At 47.4% G+C, this 12,962-nt stretch overlaps 1 protein-coding gene across 3 annotated transcripts in view; it reads left to right on the top strand.

The window, feature by feature from the left end:
• EHBP1 (EH domain binding protein 1) overlaps positions 1-12,962 on the top strand; it is a 421,934-nt gene that overhangs the window by 345,297 nt on the left and 63,675 nt on the right. For all 3 annotated transcript variants that reach the window (XM_015407634.1, XM_015407633.1, XM_015407632.1), the window contains one exon: positions 777-900. In XM_015407634.1, the coding sequence (XP_015263120.1) occupies positions 777-900 (124 nt within the window). The remainder of the gene's footprint in view (positions 1-776; positions 901-12,962) is intronic.

The following is a 12,962-nucleotide window of genomic DNA, read 5'->3' as shown; positions in this document are numbered from 1 at the left end:
AAAGCCAGAGCATCCAGTTTGCAGAATCTTATTTCATTTTTTATTTGGGGCGGGTTTTTGTTTTTCTGCACCTGAGAATCTGTGTAAATGAATTCGGTCATCACTTGTTAGGATAAGAACTTTGGACAACAATAATTAGCAATGCTTTAGCCAGGTCGTTGGGTAGTGGGGCAAGAAATTGCTGTAGGGAACACCTGAAGAAGCTTGTAGTGTTGTTGTTGCCGAGTGTCAACATTTAAAATTACACAAATAATAAATCCCCCCCCCCCCAAAAAAAAGAGGAATGTTCACGGGACTTTGGATTTTTAAGTCCTTAACATCTGTATTTTTAGCCATTTGAAGTAGATCCTTGTTTTCTGTCCTTATCAAAAGACAGCGGCTTAAAAGCTGGAGGTGTAGAAATGAATAATGTGTATGAGGCCTTTTCCTTTGTAGTGGAAAGTTAGCCAACTGTGCTCTGAATGAACTATATTTGGTCTCTGAGCTCGTAGAAGAATTCCGTAGACTTCTTAACAAGTCAGGAAAGGCGCTCAGACCCATAAAGCCAGCCTCCGAGGAGTGGTATCTTCACACAGTATATACCTCACAACAAAGTCTGGCAAATGGGGTGGGATCCATAAATCGCGAGTGTTTCCCTGGGTTTTTTTTTTTTATAAGCGAGCATGATATTTAAGTAAGTGGCCCACTAAGTGTTTCTAGAATGGAGGGGAGAGGGGGAAAAAATGCCAACTTAACAAGGTGATGTATTTTCTTCCTTGTTTGTTCTCTTTTAACAGAAAGGGTTCAAAGACACCAGTCAGTATGTTGTGGGAGAATTGGCAGCACTAGAGAATGAGCAGAAGCAAATTGACACCCGAGCCGCGCTGGTGGAGAAGCGCCTCCGCTATCTCATGGACACAGGTACGGTGCCCAATTACACTGTAAACAGTTTTGGCAAATTGAGCGTTCACAAACTCTTATAGAGTTTTGGAAGTGTGAATCTTTGAAGCTTGAATGTTCAGCAAAACTGCCTTGGAAATAAAGAGGCTGCGATTTGCAGCCACCTCTCTGGGCCCCGGCGATAAGAGTGCCTTCATGGGAAGTGATAACTCGCCCTGATACCGCGTGAGCCAGCACTATTGAACAGTGTGCTCATCCATGCAGAGTTGGAAGACACATCTGCGCTTCATTGATATGCCACTGCTAAAAAAAAAAGAGGGAGAGAGGGAGAGAGAGTAAGATCTTTACTGTTCTACTGATTCAGTGGAGGGGGGGGGGAGAGATTTGGCCAGCAAAAGGCATGTACCACATGAAACAGAGCACGGAACATGGGGAAAGCTCCACTGACTAGATCACTGAAATTTGAGAATACTATCTGGTTACTGATGCTCCACAATTTTGTATATATATTTATACACACACGTGCGCGCGCACCAAGGAGGGCAGGGTGTTTGGTGTTTTTTTTAAGTGTGTAATACTTTGTGTCACCGGTACCGTCAAAAAAAGGATTAAAGCGTTTAATGGTTTCTGTCACGGGGGGGGGGCAGGCCAGGGCCGAGATTCACAAATGCGGGGTGCTCGGAAACGGCCCTCTGATGATGCAACGGGAAAATTAAATAACGTTCAGTAGAAGCCAATGTGTTTGTCTCAAGACCACGTGTCTCTGTGAAAGCGAGCATAACCCCGGGCTAATGTCAGCACAGTCTTAAAAGTCAGGCTTTACACTGGAAAGCCATAAATTACTGACGTTAACTAAAAATCTCGGCAGATGCTGTTATTAATTTACACTGTGGAAAGGTTCAAGGTATTATGTCGAGTACATTCAATCACGTATAATGATGAGAGGAAAGGCAACCATACGCAATGTATGTGGGGGGGGGGGGTTTTGTTTTCTAGTAATTACCTAGTCAATTCCTGCTTGTTTCCCCCCCTTTCCCCCCGTAATATGAGACCCAAAAAAGTCATATATGGCATGGGAGTGAAACAGGTTTTCAAGAAACTATTATAGGCTCTGTTTCAATACACTCAAGTATGAAAGGTCGGTTCTTATCTATTCGCTTCTGAGAATAGATATAGCTACAAGTGTGTGGGGGGGGTTCCCCCTAATATTTTTTCCCTTTTTTGCCTACTACTTTAAATAGCAAATATGAAAGAGTGAATCTTTTTTTTTTTTTTTTGCAAGAGGTAATGTATAAAATGGCTGTTAGAGACTAATGTCAGATCTGTGGTAGAACCGTTTGATATCCTGATTGAGAACGGAAACTTGATTTAATGGTCCTCGCGCACCCTGAAACACTGCAGTTGATAAAGCATAGTCAACTTTTTTGTAAGTACGTGGGAGAGGACATATTTCTTAGTTTTGTTTAAAATGTTCTTGTGACATGATGTCTGCAACAAACAACGCTGCATTTGAGGTAGGTGTTCTTGTTTGAAGGAGGTGATCTCTCCAGACGTCGTAAAATAGAGGATTTAATGTACCACCTCCGTTTTTCTGTCAATATCCTATTTGTCTTCGTATTCGGATCTCTCTGGCAGTACCCATTGCCACTTATATAGAAAGCACTATTAGAAAAACAGCTTGTGTGTATTGGTAACTCTTTGACAGGATGTGGCCAGTTTTGGGGGGAGGGGAAGCGACAAACCAGTTTCAGTCCTATGGATTCTGTTAAAAGTTAGCTGTTGCAGATTTTCCATGCTGCATGGCCGTGGTCTTGGCATTGTAGGACCTGACGTTTCGCCAGTGTCCTGAAAAACACAAAAGGCTCTACATCTGACAATAGCACTACAGATAAGATTAGAACCTCCTCAGGAAACAGGAAACCTCCTCAGGAAACAATCCATATACAAAAGAACCTCCTCAGGAAAGCGCCTCCATTAGCATGTTCATAGCCTGGGGAACTCCTACAAGATAATGACTCAGCCCTACCCCACCTTCCTGAGTAGATATAAATTACCTGCCTACCGGTTTCCTTCTCACCTTGACGCAGAGAGTACTCCATCTTTCTCTGTCATACCTCTGAGGATGCCAGTCACAGCTGCTGGCGAAACGTCAGGTCCTACAATGCCAAGACCACGGCCATACAGCCGGAAAATCTGCCACCGCTAATGAACTCCGGCCGTGAAAGCCTTTGACGACATCTGTTAAAAGTTGTTGTCCTATTCCGGTAGCCCAAAATACAGGCACACAACAGATACCCTAATGCCTGAACAAGATTCATTGCCATATGATCCAGCTGATCTTGCCAGGTCCCTCCAGGTTACTGGCAGGGGGTGGATGGTTCAGAACCTAAAAAGGTTAGTCAAGAATAGAAGAGGGCCAACTCTAAAAATCTAATTATGAAACATACAAAAATATACATGTATTTATTCAGCACAAATTAAAAGGGCCCATTCATACCTCATATACAAATAGAAACATACAAGGGCTAATGAAATGGACCTAACGCGTTTCGGCCTTTACAGGCCTTCCTCAGAGGTCTAATACAAACAGATCATGTTGGCTGATAATGTAAAAATATATCCTTATACTAATACTGAAGTGGCCCCGTGCGTGCAGATATCTAAATCCGCGCTCCAGGGCCACCTGGGGGGCAGGGAGAGGTTTGGGGACACGTGGGTCAGTCCCCACGCCTGCAGAAAAATGAGAAACCCTGGGGAAAAAATCGGGGGGGTGTTTAAATCCCCCTGAAACTAAGAGAGTGTCCCCTGCGCATGCGCAGGGGACGCTTTGCGAATGCCGCCGCAGCGGCAACAGGGGAGGGGAGGCCAGGACAAGCCTTGGCTGGCTGGCAGGCTGCTGGGCTGGCGGGCGGGGAGAGACCAGCGAGGCCTGGCGGCTGCAAGCCACTCAGGCCTCAGTTAGGAGCGGAGAAAGACCGCAGTGGGGGGGTGAGCGGCGAGATGGGGAGGGCAGGACAAGGCTTGGCGGGCGGGGAGAGACGGGGGGAGGCGGGGAGGGCAGCACAAGGCTGGGCGAAATACAAATGAAGCCTCCAGTGCAATCACATGTCCAGTAGTACTGTACAATCTCAGGAGAATATATAGTTGACCAGAGAGAAGTACTACTGGACATGTGATTGCACTGGAGGCTTCATTTGTATTTCTTTTCTTTGCCCAGTCACAAGTTATTTCAGAGCTGTTCTCTCAAGGGCAGTTCTCGAAAGAGCTCTCTCAGCCCCACCTGGTAGGGTAGGGGACGGGGGAGGAGACGGGGTAGGGGACGGGGGAGGAGACTGTAAACTAATTTGAGACTCCTTCGGGTAGTGAAGGGCGGGGGTATAAATCCAATCTCCTCCTCTTCTTCTTCATGATGGACCTGATTCGAGTCTGACTTACACTGCTGCATCTTCATCTGTAAGACTTATTAGAGGCACGTAACTCCTAATTGTTGAGTATCTAAACACCCACTGAAGAACGCAAAGGCTAGAAAAAGAAGAAAGGGCTTTGTCTGCACCGAGTAACTTGGCAGTGGTGTGATTAGGGTGCTAGAGGTTCAGCCCTTGTTATGGTGAAACCACCGTCTTTGGAAGGCACAGCTGAGCGGCTTCCTCCTCCCTACAGGGGGAGGGGACTGATACGAGTGGTCCTCCCACTGAAATTAATGGATCCTGTTGGTTTCCAGGTGACTCAGGGGGATTTGGAGAGCCTTCCCAGTGACCGCGGAGGCCACCGTCGCTTCACGGAATGATCGGCTGGCCGGGACCATAAACAGGGTCACTCCTTGGCATCCTGTTGCGTGCTTTGGTAGGCCCCCAGGTCCGTGGTTTGCTAGGGAGCTGGGGGATATGAAGGCGGTTGGGAAGTGCCTGGAGCAACGTTGACTGGAAGCTTAGGATAAATAAGGCAGCGTGCTGTAGAGACCATCTGCAAGCCTATGAATTGGAGGAGACGCTGGCAAAGAAGCCTTTTCCCACCACCACCACCACCACCATTGTGTCAACTGAATCCCCTTCCAGCTCAGTTGTTTAAAAAGTGACTTGATACCACCTAAGTACAGCCCTGACAGCGATGTTAATCCAGCCCCTAGCTGTGAGGGGGTTTTGCTGGTCAATTATCTCTCAGTTTGGTGTAGTGGTTAAGTGTGCGGACTCTAATCTGGGAGAACCGGGTTTGATTCCCCACTCCTCCACTTGCACCTGCTGATGTGACCTTGGGTCAGACACAAGCTCTGGCACAGCTGTCCTTGAAAAAGAGCAGTTTGTGTCAGAGTTCTCTCAGCCCCACCCACCTCACAGGGTGTCTGTTGTGGGGAGGGGAAGGGAAAGGAGTTTGTAAGCCGCTCTGAGACTCCAAGTGAAGGGCGGGGTATAAATCCAATCTCTTCTCTTCTTCTTCTTCCAACTTGGAGGCAAAAGTGTAGAGTAGATCCAGTATCTGAGGCGTCAGAAGCACCTACTTGTCCTTTGGCTATAAGGAGTTTTGCACTGATTTTGCCAATGGATGCTGACCGGATCCCCCGTTTTGTGAGAACCACCACTTGCGCTCTCGGCGTGTGCCCGTGCTGACTTCTAAAACCATGCCAAGGAAAGGTACTGAAGCCGTTGGCTAAAATCGTCGATGTCTCACTTACTCAGGGGGCTTTGCCCAGACCTTTTGACAGGAGCATTTATTAGAACTTTGCTTCATTGGCGAAGGAGGAGTTTCACTAAATATGGAGCAATCTCCAATGTAACTTTTCTGGGGGAGGGTGATAAAGCGCATAGTGGCAAAGCAGCTCCATGTATTCCTGGACGACACGTCTGCCCTTGATCCATTTCAATCCTGATTCAAGCCTGGGTTTGGAACCAAGACGGATTCAGTTGCTCTGGCGGATGCTCTTCGTTTAAAGTTGGATGGGGGACAATCTTCCACGTCGATCCGGTTGGCTCTGTCAGCGGCCTTTGACACTGTCGACCACTCCATTCTTCTCTATCCGTTGCAATATGGAGTTGGTGTCACGGGAATAGCCTTTCAGCGGTTTGCCTCATCAGATGCAGAGTTTCCACGGGAGGATTTCTCATGTGGAGTTCTACAGGGTTCTGTTCCCTCATCCGTTCTCTTCAGTATTTACACGAAGCTGCCGAATGAGCCCATCAGGCTCTTCGGGGTCGGATGCTGTTAATAAGCAGACGATACCCAGCTCTGTATCACGTGATCCATGCGTCCGGATGCATCATGGCTCTGAACCACCACTTTGAAGCTGTAGTCAGACCGCTAAGGCAGAACAAGCTGAAGCGGAATCCAGACTGGACAGAGGTGATCATGGCTGAGACGACTGGGCCTTTAGAGCAGGGGCGTAGCCAGACGATTTTGGTTGGTGGGGCCTGGGAAAATCAGGGGGGGTACCCTAGCCGCACTTGCTGCTCCTCTTTCAGTGGCCGAAGAAGCCGCTCCTGCTCCCCTGTGACCTTTAGTCCTCCTCTAGTCCTTTTGATTGGAGAGACTTGATTCCAGGGTGCTTTTCTGTGTAAACCAGGGAGAGTCAGTTCGGTGTAGTGGTTAAGTGTGCGGACTCTAATCTGGGAGAACCGGGTTTGATTCCCCACTCCTCCACTTGCACCTGGCTGGATGACCGTGTGCAAGCCGTAGTTCTGATAAGAAGAAGAAGAGGAGATTGGATTTATACCCCGCCCTTCACTACCCAAGGGAGTCTCAGAGCGGCTTACAAACTCCTTTCCCTTCCCCTCCCCACAACAGACACCCTGTGAGGTAAAAGAAGAAGAAGAAGAGATTGGATTTATACCCCGCCCTTCACTACCCAAAGGAGTCTCAGAGCAACTTACAAACTCCTTTCCCTTCCCCTCCCCACAACGGACACCCTGTGAGGTAAAAGAAGAAGAAGAGATTGGATTTATACCCCGCCCTTCACTACCCAAGGGAGTCTCAGAGTGGCTTACAAACTCCTTTCCCTTCCCCTCCCCACAACGGACACCCTGTGAGGTAGGTGGGGCCGAGAGAGCTCTTGACAGAAACTGCTCCTTTTCAAGAACAGCTCTTGTCAGAGCTACGGCTTGCCCAAGGTCATCCAGCCAGGTGCAAGTGGAGGAGTGGGGAATCAAACCCGGTTCTCCCAGATTAGAGTCCACACACTTAACCACTACACCAAACTGGCTGTCCTTGAAAAAGAGCAGTTTCTGTCAAGAGCTCTCTCAGCCACCTCACAGGGTGTCTGTTGGGGGGAGGGGAAGGGAAAAGGAGTTTGTAAGCCGCTTTGAGACACCTTTGTGTAGTGAAGGGCAGGGTATAAATCCAATCTCTTCTTCTTCTTCTAAGCAGGGGGCGGGAATATCCTACTCTGTCTATTCTGCATTTTGCAATTTTATTTTACGTTTTGCAATTTCATTTTATTTTATTGCATTTTTAAAAAACTGATTTTATTTTTTGGCCTGGAAAAAGGGGGGGAAATGAGACTGAAGCTTCCCTGACTCTGTCTGGGGTCATTTTGGAACATCCACACACATCTTAAATTAAAAAATAATAATAATAAATGATTCCCCCCCACACACAGATTTTTTAAAAAAATTGTCTGAGGAGGGCTCATTTGTGTGGGGGGGCATTGCCCCAAATGCCCCCCCTCCGGTGGCTACGGGCCTCATTTAGCGGGACTGGATCCACTTGTCTTGGGTGGGGTGGAGCTGGCTTTTACAGAGCGGGTTCAGACCTGGGGGTGCTCACGCAGCTAGCGTTGTTTGAAAAGCAGGTTGGCCCATTGACCAATGGAACATATTTCACGTATCTTAAAAGAGCTACACTGGCTGCCAGTGTGAATCCACGTCCCACTCAGTGTGCCTGTATAGCTCAAGGATCATCTCCTCTCATATGTCCCCGCGTGCGGCCATTTAAGGTGGCCAACTCGGCATCAACCAGAGGCCGTGGCTTCCCCATCGTAGCCCCCATTTTGTGGAATGGGCCCCCCAAAGAGGTAACGGGAACCAGCCTCACCAGAACTCTTCAGGGGGCTCCGCCCGGCCATTTTATTCACCAGGACTTTTGACACGGTACAGACTGTAAACATCCTTTGGAGTGAGAAGAGTTATCTGCTGTTTTATTCCGTTGGTTTCAAACGGTGACGTTTCACCTGCGGCTTTGTAAGGCTCTTTGAGCCATGAGAAAAGGCAAGGCATAAATATTGTATATAAAATTTAAAAATGTGTCTCTTGGAAAATGCAACCCCATTTTACATTTATGGAATGATTTCTTTACTGTTAGTCTAAAGAGAAGATTTGTGTAAGCAGCTTCACACAAGGGCTTTTTATTCATGTGAACAAGTGCTGCACTGCGCATGTATTGCTCCCATGCACGCAAGCGCATCCGCTTTTAGGATTGGCAACAGCACTACTTGTGCATCCACAGAATTCAGCCGCAACACTGAAATAACGGAAAAGGTGGCTTGAGTAGGTGATCTATGTGGGCTTTGGTACATACACTGTAGTTGTGTAGTGGTTATGTGCGCGAACTCTAATCTGGGAGAACTGGGTTTGATTCCCCACTCCTCCACTTACAGCTGCTGGATGACCTTGGGCAAGCCATAGTTCTGTCAGAGCTGTTCTGGAAAAGGCAATTCTTGAAAGAGCTCTCTCAGCCCCACCTACCTCACAGGGTGCCTGTTGTGGGGAGGGTTTGCAGGCCATTCCGAGACACCTGTGGGTAGTGAAGAATCTCTTCTTCTTCTTCTTCTTCTTCTTCTTCTTCTTCTTCTTCTTCTTCTTCTTCTTCTTCTTCTTCTTCTTCTTCTTCTTCTTCTTCTTCTAGTTTAGATCACAGGATACACTTCTGAAATCCTTGAACCAAGACACCCCAGTGTGGTGACAGCTGACACCATTCCTGGTGTAGGCCATGTGATTTAGAAAGTGGGCGGGGCTTTTGCACAGCAAGGCTTCTGATTGCCCACTGGAGATTTGATCGATTGTACCGATTTTTGAAAAATGTCATTTTAGCGGCAGCTGCCTCCAACTGGGGTTGCCAACCTCCAGGTGGTGGCTGGAGATAGCCCACTATGCCAACTGATCTCCAGGTGACAGAGATCAGTTCACCTGGAGAAAATGGCTCCTTTGGAGGGTGGACTCTGTGGCAAAATGCCCCAAACTCCGCCCTCCTCAGGCTCCATGCCCAAAATCTCCAGGTATTTCCCAACCCAGAGCTGGCAACCTTAGCCACCACAGCACGAGGATCTTCCCTGTGGGACTGAAGGTAAGCTACGGCAGCCATTTTGTGGCTGGCTGTGCCTCCTGAGGCAGCCATTTTGTGACAACCAGGGGTCATTTCCTGCAGGAGCACACAGGAGTGGAGCTCCGGCAGTAAAGAGCCCAGGGGGTTGGCACGTGCAACAAGCCCCGCCCCCAGGCACAAAAATGTTTGGGGGCCCTGCCTTAGATGTGTACTGCTATAGAAGTTGCTGCTGCCCTGACCTGGATAGCCCAGACAAGCCCGATCTCATCAGATCTCGGAAACTAAACAGGGTCGACTCTGGGAAGTACTTGGATGGGAGACCTCCTTGGAATACCAGCAGTCGGGAGGCGGGGGCAGGCTTTATTCCGCCACCTCTCTGAATATCCTCCAGGCCCCAAGTAAGGGTCAGTCACCAGAGGTCGCCATGACGTCCAGGCACACACACTCACACGTGCAGACACATACATACGCATATGAAAAATACCAAAAAAAAAACCCCAAGAAGAAGAAGTTACTGCTAAGACTCTGGTGTTAGGAATATACTACAGCTGTCCTAGTTACTTAGCATAACCAAGTTCCACATGTGATAGTCCTGAGTAACAAGAGATCGCATAGATTTACTGAAAACCTTTTAAAACTAGGATATGGCCATGGCTTCAGTTAGCCAAGAAGGCCTCCGTCGCCGTCAAGCTCTTGCAAACAGAGACGAGGCCGCCGCCGCTTCTGAGGACGGGCAGGAACCATGCATATTTTGTTTCAATTGAATATCAGAGGAATGTGAGTTAAGCAATAACACTTTTCTGAAAGGTGTTAAAATTGGCGGTAATTAAAATTACAGGTGACCGATTTGCCGGTGGTGTTGATCATTTTCATTTACAAGGTTGCAACTGGCTCAGCATGCTTATGCTTCGAGGACTAGGCGTCTTTGTGTATTGTGACTTCTTTTCTCTCCAGGAAAGATCATCTCTTCATAGTTAAGTTTGGGGGGGGGGGGGAATAGCAGGACTTCGTCAAGAATCAGAACAAAACAGTTCTTTGGAGACATAAATCGGGTTTTAGGTTATGCTTTGAACAATTATTGTGTTTTGTCTGTTGTGACCGCCCTGAGACCACTCTGTTAGTCATGAATAAACTGGTATCGTTTGTGATTCCAGTGTGATTTGCCACATTAGTTAGAGCTGCAAATTTAATCAGTTTAATTGCCAGAATAGTCAACTAAAGTTATAGTTTACTCATCGTTTAAGGCATGTTTTAATCAGCGGGGAATGTTTTATTTTCTAAATCTGTGATGCAGAGTCTAACACAGAGGTCCCCAACTTGATGCCCGTGGGCACTGGAGTGCCTGCTGACACCGCCCCTGGTGCCCGCCAAGCGTTTTAGAAAGTGAGTGTGGCCAGAGGAGCTTCTGATTGGTCATTAGAGATCTGAAAGGTTGGCCATTGGTGATCTGAAAGAGACAGAGGAATGTTTCTTAGCTAGTTAAATAAGAATTATTTTGAAAGGATTCATTTTTATTGGTTTTAAATGATTTGTTCATTTTTGGTGTAGTGGTTAAGTGCGCGGACTCTAATCTGGGAGAACCGGGTTTGATTCCCCACTCCTCCACTTGCAGCTGCTGGATGACCCTGGGCAAGCCATAGTTCTGACAAGAGGTGTCCTTGAAAGAACAGTTCTCGAAAGAACTCTCTCAGCCCCACCCACCTCACAGGGTGTCTGTTGTGGGGAGGGGAAGGGAAAGGAGTTTGTAAGCCACTATGAGACTCCGAGTGTAGAAAAGGGCAACTCGAATGATAAAAGGGTTGGAATATTTTCCCTATGAGGAAAGGTTAAGGCGCTTAGGGCTCTTTAGCCTGGAGAAACGACGACTGAGGGGTGACATGATTGAGGTTTATAAGATTATGCATGGGAAAGAACAGGTAGAGAAAGAGGTACTCTTCTCCCTTTCTCACAATACAAGAACTCGTGGGCACTCCATGAAATTGCTGAGCGGTTGGGTTAGAACGGATAAAAGGAAGTACTTCTTCACCCAAAGAGTGATGAACACTTGGAATTCACTGCCACAGGAAGAGGTGGCGGCTACAAGCATGGACGGCTTCAAAAGGGAATTAGATAGGCATATGGAGCAGAGGTCCATCAGTGGCTTTTAGCCACAAGGTATAGATAGGGGCTCTGGGGCAAGTGATGCTCTGTCATCTTGGTGCTTGGGGGGGGTCAACAGTGGGAGGGCTTCCAATGTCCTGGCCCCACTGGTGGACCTCCTGATGGCACCTGGTATTTCTGGCCACTGTGTGACACAGAGTGTTGGGCTGGATGGGCCATTGGCCTGATCCAACAATGGGCATCTCTTATGTTCTTATGAGTGAAGGGCGGGGTATAAATCCAATCTCCTCTCCTCTTCTTCTTCTTTAAAAAAGCATCCTGTTAAACAGAGCTTGTACATGAAATGCTAAAGAGCTAGAGTTACGCATAACATCGCTTCCTGCCATTTTGTGGCCGGCTCTGCCCCCTGTGACATCCATCTTGTGGTTATGCCCACCACAAAGGCACCCAGTGGTTCAGTAAAGTCAGGGGCCCTTGGATTAACAGATACATTTGTTTACTAGTAAATGTATCTTATGGCTCTGGTTCACTGATTCAAGTTTTTCTTTTTCGTTCCCTATTAAAGGCGGACTTTCCTTCCTAATGCCAGCTCGTAGTTTTTCCTTATTCTGTTTTTAACTACTTCATAATTCTGTCCACATCCCCCTAGGACACCTGTACCGAGGTTTTTTCCAATATAGAAATATATTTAACCAGTTCTGGTTGATTTACCAGTTGCTCCCCTTCTAAGATAAGAGGGATTTGGCATCCAGAGTGAAATCTGTAGCACATCCTGCATAAGAAAAGAACAAAGTTTGAGTCCAGTGGCCCTTTTAAGACCAACTAAGTTTTATTCAAGGTATAAGCTTTTGTGTGCATGCACACTTCTTCAGATACAATGAAATTGAAATTACCAGTCCATACATATAGGAAGAGGGTGAGCAGTGAAATAGTATACAGCATAATGAAGATGTATAACAGATTCAAGGACCAAACAGGAATAAAAAGCTTGGTTACCATGTGTTTGGGTTTAATTTATTTGGGTTTAATTCCAGGGTGGAAAACATAGTGAAGGAAATAAATATGTCAAAATTGGAGATTGATGGGCAGATGTATCCTTAATTGTGGAATGCTGTGAGTAATTAACTGAGTAATTAACCATTATGCTTCATCCGTCTCCTCTCAAGCATGGATTTGTCTTTGAAGAATGCCTGGAAGCTGCATCTTTTGCACAAAATGGCAGCCAGGTTGTTGGTGAACAGGCCACTAAGCGGCATGTTATTCCTAGGGTTGCCAAGTCGACTCACCCCTCGGAGCAGGGAGCCTCGCCGGGGTCCGGGAGTTCTTGATGGGCGCGCACACCAGCAGCACGTCACAGGAGGTGACGTGCTACGTGCTCACATTGGGGGTGTGGCCCACATCGTTGGGGGGGAAACCATATGGTAGCCCCCGGGGCCCGATTCCGCCGCGGCGGAAATCGGGCCTCCGAAGCAGGGGATTCCCCGCCCCCATTTGGCAACCCTAGTTATTCCACTTTTATTTCATTTACATGAGGTCGCCACTGAGTTTCCAGATCCAATTCAAAGCTGATGAAGGCTTTTAAAATAAACAGTCCAGGGCCACAAAACTCTTGAGGACCGTTTTCTCCATATGGACCAGCCCAAGGATTTAGGTCCTCATCACGGGTCCCTTCTCGTGTGCCCCACATCTGAAGCATGGTGGATAGCCGTGAGAGAACCCGGGTCTTCAATGAAAAT

This window comes from Gekko japonicus, unplaced genomic scaffold, assembly GCF_001447785.1.
Source record: "Gekko japonicus isolate JY-2015 unplaced genomic scaffold, Gekko_japonicus_V1.1 scaffold1417, whole genome shotgun sequence".
In the NCBI taxonomy this organism is placed as follows: Eukaryota; Metazoa; Chordata; class Lepidosauria; order Squamata; family Gekkonidae; genus Gekko; species Gekko japonicus.
Note: the sequence above shows the minus strand (reverse complement) of the source record. Positions and strands in the feature narration are given on the sequence as shown.